This window comes from Corvus cornix, chromosome 6 (genome assembly GCF_000738735.6).
Source record: "Corvus cornix cornix isolate S_Up_H32 chromosome 6, ASM73873v5, whole genome shotgun sequence".
Classification (NCBI taxonomy): domain Eukaryota; kingdom Metazoa; phylum Chordata; class Aves; order Passeriformes; family Corvidae; genus Corvus; species Corvus cornix.
Window position 1 is genome coordinate 19,961,623 of NC_046336.1, and position 6,694 is coordinate 19,968,316.

The 6,694-nt window shown below is 47.8% G+C and overlaps 1 protein-coding gene across 1 annotated transcript; it reads right to left on the reverse strand.

The window, feature by feature from the left end:
- Positions 1–426: 426 nt before the first annotated feature.
- Positions 427–6,442, reverse strand: LOC104697085 (cytochrome P450 2C19-like). The gene is made up of 9 exons (XM_010411664.4): positions 6,228–6,442; positions 5,730–5,892; positions 5,116–5,265; positions 4,651–4,811; positions 4,075–4,251; positions 3,424–3,565; positions 2,906–3,093; positions 1,645–1,786; positions 427–977 (listed from the first exon to the last, which is right to left on the reverse strand). The coding sequence occupies exons 1-9, from the start codon at positions 6,405–6,407 to the stop codon at positions 796–798; spliced, it is 1,485 nt and encodes a 494-aa protein (XP_010409966.1). The 5' UTR covers positions 6,408–6,442; the 3' UTR covers positions 427–795.
- Between the last annotated feature and the right edge of the window lie 252 nt (positions 6,443–6,694).

Here is a 6,694-nt window from a genome sequence, read left to right on the forward strand (position 1 = left end):
GACACTACCCTTTTCCTAAATTAATTCATTTTAATAAAGAACCTCTAAATCCCTGCAGTGATCCTGATGGTAGCAAAAGAGCAGCCAGAGAGTTGGTTGCAGTCTTCAATGCTCAGGTAAAAGTGATCTCCTTGCAACATCCTGCAAAAAGCATGAATGCATTCTTTTCATTTGGCAGAAAGCCCCTAGGCTGTAGGACACCCTTCTTCTCCAGAACTGTGAGCCTTCCTGGCTGGAGGTGTGCTGCGACTGCTCTGGAGCTCCTTGCAGGCAGCAGCAGTGATCACAGTGAATGACAAAGACAGGATCCTTGCCCAGGAGGGAAAGCCCTTCCCACAGGGTGCTGGCCACAGGCTCTGCAGACCTACTCTGCAGTGCAGCAGCAAATGTGGGCACTGCCCCAACCCAAATTAAATAAAGCTCAAATCTTCATAAATAGATTTTTATTTATTGAATCATTGAGGTACACACATGCAGCGCTATCCATCTGCAAAGCATGGTCTTGGTGGGATGTGCTGCAGGAGCTGTGTTGGCGCTGTTTGATGCAGCCACTGCACTCAGTGATCCTGTGACAGAGCACCAGTGCAAGAGGCTGCAATGTCACCCAGGGCCTCCTGGGGTGTGGTGAAGTTCCGTGAGCCTTCAGTGGTCTCTGCTTTGTGCGTGTACCTGTGTTTGGACTGCCTTCCTGAAGGCCTGGGAAAGGTGGGCCAATATTCCTGCTGTTGATTTTAGTAAAGGAGATGTAAAGGAACAGCCAGTTTCAGGACACTGGGGAGAGTGGTTCAGTGCTTTTCAGCGGGGGACAGCACAGAGCTGATAGGCAGGAGGTACGTTGCCTGTCCCACTCAGAGTTGGGGTTATGTTGAGCTCCTGGGGGTTGACAACAGACTTCAAGGTAAAGTTCTGCAAGATGGTGGCTATGAGTAAAAATATCTCCATTCGTGCCAGGCCCTCTCCAGGGCATATTCGTTTTCCTGAAAGTGAAAGCAGCAAATAGTACTCAACGGGTGTTTCTGAGTTGACCAGAGTTTGTACTAAGCGGCTGGGTTGCACAGCTTTGTTTACTACACACAACCATAGCAGTGAGATGACTGTCAGGATTACTGAGGATATTTTCAAGAGAAGAATTTGTTGGCAAAAGGCCCTTGACAGTTCGGATGGGTGCGTGAAGGAAGAACAGGAGAAGACTTAACCATGGAGGAAACACCACAAGAGTTAAGATGAGAGAGAGCAGGGTGACATAAAGCACGGGTGAGGAAGTGGAAGATTGGGCCTATCAGTAGGTGAATGGTTGCACATAGCCTAAGAGGTACTTCAAATTTACTGGGGAAAAGTAGAGTTACCACAAAAAGATTCATTCAGGACAACTTGGGTATTTTAGACAGTGTCAGTGGGTCCCATTCATGTCATTACACTGACAACTCCTAGTAGGAGATTTGAGAAGCCATGAGGCCTGAAGAAGATGGGACATGCCACTGGAGATGCGAGCAGCAGGGAGGAGTTATCCAGAGAGCAGTGAGCCCCAAGGAAGCACCAGTGGGATTTTGTTGAGAAGAGGCAGTGTGTGTTGCAGGGAAAGGCAGGGTGGTCTCCAGAGGAGGAGGCTGACAGAGAGAGGAAAAAAGCAAAACTGTGCTTTACCTGCTGAGAAGGGCATGAAGAAGTCACTCTTCCTAAATGTGCCGTTCTTGTTCAAGAAATGTTCAGGGTTGAACTCATGTGGGTTTGGAAACTCTTTACTGTCATGGAGGACAGAACTGAGGATGGGGAAAATCGTGGTGCCCTGAAGCAACACAAGAAGAGCAGAACATGAAAGGCAGGCAAATTAAATCACTCAACCTGACTGCCTGCCAAGTTGAGATTGTGCTTCCGTGTATAACCCTACCACTGCCTTTGGTTTCCCTTTGGGGACCCTTTAGAGGAGGCAGCTTTAGGGAGACCCTACTGAATGTCACAGCAGTTGTTGGCTGCTCTTCCTGAATGCTCCCTCTCGCCTCCAGAACATTTATCCTCATTTTGCTCTGGTCATCAGGGGACACCCCACCTAATTCTTCTCTTTCTTGGTATTTCATAATAATGACCTTGTAGATGCACCATGTCCCTTCTTTTCTGTGAGCCCAAAAAGTCAAAAGCACACAAGGTTGTGGAAAAAAAGCTCAGTTCCTTTCTCCTGACAAATTTCTCCTGCAACAATCCTCTACCTTCCCACTTCCCGACCAGCCATTAGCAGGGGCTGGACTAATCAGCAGCGATGTCACAAGAGTTCTCTGCTGGAATTTGAGCAGTTCTCTGGGTCCTGCCATATGATTTTACACAGACAGCTGGAAATCACACCACCAACCGCCCATGTACTGCTGTTTCCCAGCTGCCCACAGTCACCCAGAAGAGCAACGCGCAGTGCTGCAGTGGGCCAGGCCAAGCCATGGGCTGCTCTAGCCCACCAGCCTGCCTCTGGCAGTGGCCAGCAGAGACTGCCTCAGGAAGTGTGCTAGAACAGAGTAAACAGGTTGGTTTGTTCCACTGAATGCAGACATACCCTACAGCATTTTGTGGCTCAAGGTCTTTCTTTGCTCAATAACCAGCAACTGACTTTGCTCGCAAGCATGTGCACAGGCTGTCCTGGATGGTGGTAAGCAGCTCCTCAACTTTGCTGCCATTTTTGTGAACCTACTGTGCTTCTGCAGATAGGTAAAGATGCAGAGCAAGGGAACAAAGGTGTTGGTCAGAGCTCCTGTTCTAGTCTTGGCCCATGGAGCATCAACAAGGGAGGGCAAGTGAGCTACAGCTGCCTGAGAATAAAACCCTCACAAAGGGCTGGGTGAAAACAAGGTCAGGCCACAACAGTTCTAACTCGTGGCTTGTAACTGACAGCCTAAGAACTGCTGAACTTGAGGGAGCTAACCTTAGGAATAACATAGTCTCTGAAGCTGGTGTCTTTGGTCACAGTGTGAGGGAGAGCCAGGGGGATAAGAGAGATGAAGCGCTGGATTTCATGGACCACCGCATCTGTGTAGGGCATCCGGGTCCGGTCAGCCACACAAGGTTTTCTTGATCGTCCTACTACCTGGTCAATCTCTTCTTGAATTTTTTCTGTCATGAGAAGCACAAACCATCAAATGGGTAAATAAAACCAAACCTATCTCAATAGGTTGCCCTAAGCTGTTTACAAATCATAGATGGCAGGAGCATTATGTTGGTTTTGGTGCTGACTAGAACACAGCTCCACTGCTGCCCATGCAAGGAAAGTTCTCCTATTGATTTGGCTAAATAAAGACGTGGACACAGGTTCCACAGAGAGAGAGGGAGAGAGAGGGAAGGATAGAGAGAGGTATGAGGGGGATATTTGGGAGAATGATGTGGCATTAGACATGTGCCCAGCCCAGGGGAATAGCTAGAGAGGAAGAGCTCGCAAACTGATACCTTGTATCTTTGGGTATTTGAGAAGAAGCAGAAGCCCATATCGTACAGTGGTGCTCGTTGTCTCAGTTCCAGCAATGAACAAGTCGAAGGCGCTTGTTATCAGGTTCTTCATGTGGAAACTGGAATTGGGATGATCTTTCTCCTAAGAAAAAGGCTTTGTTGTTTCTCTGGCTGAGCTGAGAGAAGTGGCCCTTTCTCATGTCATCCCAGGCCTCCCTTTTCTCCTAGAGCTGTTGCATTTCTCTGCTAAGGTGCAGCAGCCATCTGGGGCATTGCAATGCTACCTTGAGCAGTAAACTCAATCCCAGAGCAACCTTCTTTTGAGCTGTGCACTTAATAGTACTCCACTGCTTGTTTGCTGTGCCAACTGCTTTCCAGTGAAAGAACTGCAAGACCAGACTTAAAAAGTCCCTGTGTTTTGGTGAGAGCAGAGCAAGCTCTCCTTCTCCAAGCAGCTGCAGGTAGTGGTGGCTGCTGAGCACTCAGACCCAGGGCTATAACCTCTAATACAGGCAATATCTGGGGTATTTGCTGTTTTCCCATTGCAAAGCTGACTGGGAAGGGGTTGTCCCAATGTCTGTGTTACTTATGAGAGGGAAGGACTCAGCATAGGTGTGTTTGGGGATGAGCTGGGGCCATCTGTCTCCTTACCTCTTGCATTTTGCTGAGGAAACAGTCAATGAAATCCTGAGGGGAGTTGGGATCTAGGGAGGCTTGGTGCGACTTCACCTCCTCTGCTACAAAGGCTTTTAGAGCATCAAATTCTGCAAATATATTGTTGTGTGGACCAGGCAAGTAATCCAGGATATTTGAGAACATCTGGTACAGCTGGAAGGAAAGAAACATGAAGGTGCCTCGTATGATTTTTATATGTATAAATTTGCCCCATCCTTTTGATGTTAGCAAAAAGCCAAGAAAAGCCTCAACTCTGTGAAATGAGGCAAGCAGAAGGACTATGAGGCTGGGCAGTCTGACAGGGCTTGCTTAGTAGTAGTGGGAACCTTATAAGTGGGAAAGAAGGGTATCCAGGACTATTGGGAAGCTGCACTTAGCTGGCAAAGCCAATTCCATTGGTGAGGGAGTGTCTCACTCTTGAATGAAATCCCTTCTGTGCAGCAGAGCATTGATGGGGTCCTAAATAGAAGACTGAAATGGAACTTCATTGGGAGGGAGGCCTCCTGCTCTCCTGGGAGGATGTTGCCACTGTGAAATGCCTACTGAATGTACCTGTCCCCAGTGGGAGTTCATCATCTCGAAGATGTTGTTCATGTTGTTCATCAGGGCCAGGAATTTCTTGTCTTTATAATCATATCGTTTCCCAAAGACAATGGAGCATATAACATTGGACACAGAACAGCTCAGCATGAAGGTTGGGTCAAAGGGTGTTCCTGTGATTTCAGAAAAGTTACAGACTATAAAAAAAGCCACAAAATGTTCTATGTCTACTGATTTCTACTGTGGGTAATCTGAACTCTGGTTGTTATTGGAAATATCAGATCACAGACTCTGAGTGACACAGAAGGGTCCTCCAAACAGAACAGAACATGATCACAAAATTATTACAGCTTTGTAATAAGAGGTAGCTGGTGCATGGACCAAATCCATAGGAACTTCATTCCTTGCTGAAGATGTGAGCTCCCTTTAATACAGCCTATTTTTTCAAACATAAAATGTATTAAACATGGACTGTACCCTTTGTTTTGTTGATCTCTTCCAGCAAGTAGTCAGATTCCTCTTGTATCCTCTCTTCAATGCTCCTCTTACCCATTCCAAAGTTCCGCAGAGTGGTGAGAGAAAACCGCCGGACTTGCAACCATGGCTCATTGTTGCTAAAAATAATCCCTGCAGAGGAAGAAGGAGAGGGAAGACCTGGCTTGGGCATGCTGGGTGCGAGATGAACAGTGGCTCATGGTGACGGTGAGCCCTGTCCCTGGAGAGCACTGACATGGTAGTGTCATAACATACTGTGGTTTGGAGGTTCTGTAGACCAACTGCCTGCTTTTGGCCTTCTCCGCTACTGACCCAACTTCCTTGTGAATAATTCATCACTCACCCACACACAATTTCTCTTGCTGCAGCTGGTGGCTGCTGCCCCTTGCCATTTCCCTGCCCATCTTTGAGAACAATCTGGCTCCCCTTCTCTGCTACCTCACCCCTTTGAGTGGTGGAAGTCAGCAATTACAGCCCTCTCTGGCCACCCACCCCGTGCAGTTTTCCCTCATGCAAGGTACACTCCAGCTCTAATCTGCTGAACGCATCTTCAGCCCTTCCCTTCTCCTCGGAAGGAGCTCAGTCAGCCAACATACCTAATCCATTGTTAGTCCTATCTCCTATTGGCATGTGTCCTCTGGCAGCAAACTCGTCCGCGCGATCAACCAAGGCTTCTTTCACCACATCATGTCCATGCAGCACCACCACTGGGTTCAAGCCCAGGTGCACTGTGAACACTGGTCCATACTCTTCACTGAGCTGTAAAAATGCAAGAGAGAACATGGCCATGGAGCAAATAGTGAGGAAGAGTGGGAAAGTCTCCTTGCTGCTGCCTCCCACTGCAGACAATTAGCCTCACACACTGGTAACATCAAGATTTGGTTCTCTCATGGTAAATGTAGGTGTGGAGATGGGTCCCAGTTATCAGGCCCTGAACAACCTGGCAACAGCAATGAGAGGGGACAGCTGCAATCCCCATGACTTTTCTGCTCCCCTGGAATTGCAAGTCATCAAGCTATAGCCACAGGTTGACCCCATGCACAGGTCCCACACATTTCTCACCCACAGAAGAAAGAGAGAAGAAGTGGCCTTACCTTCTCAAGGGTTTTGGCCAAGTTATTTGGTTTCACCTGCAGCAGGTTACCTAGAATGGGAAGGGGAGCTGGTCCTGGAGGCATCTTCCCTTTTCCAGACCTTCCTTTCCATGCTGCAAAGGAGAGCAGGCAAGCAATGCAAACCAGGAGGACAACAGTGGCTCCTCCCAGGAGCTCCATTTGCTTCTGTGGCTCAGGAGGGAGTGACTCTGGCTGCCAGAATCTGAGTTTATATACCAAAGGTCTGTGTTAGCTCAAGAGCAGGTTTTGGGTTATTTGGCTGAGTCAATGTTACTAGTCAATCATTTGTTAGGTTGCCCTGTGTTATGAAACTAAGTCTTTTATTGGTATTCATTATTCACTGAAGACACACCTTATCTCAAACAACTGCAGACACCGACAGAGATTAAGAAATCTGTAATGTGCCCATAAAACTTGGTTTGTTTCACCTAGAGTTGTTAGAGGTC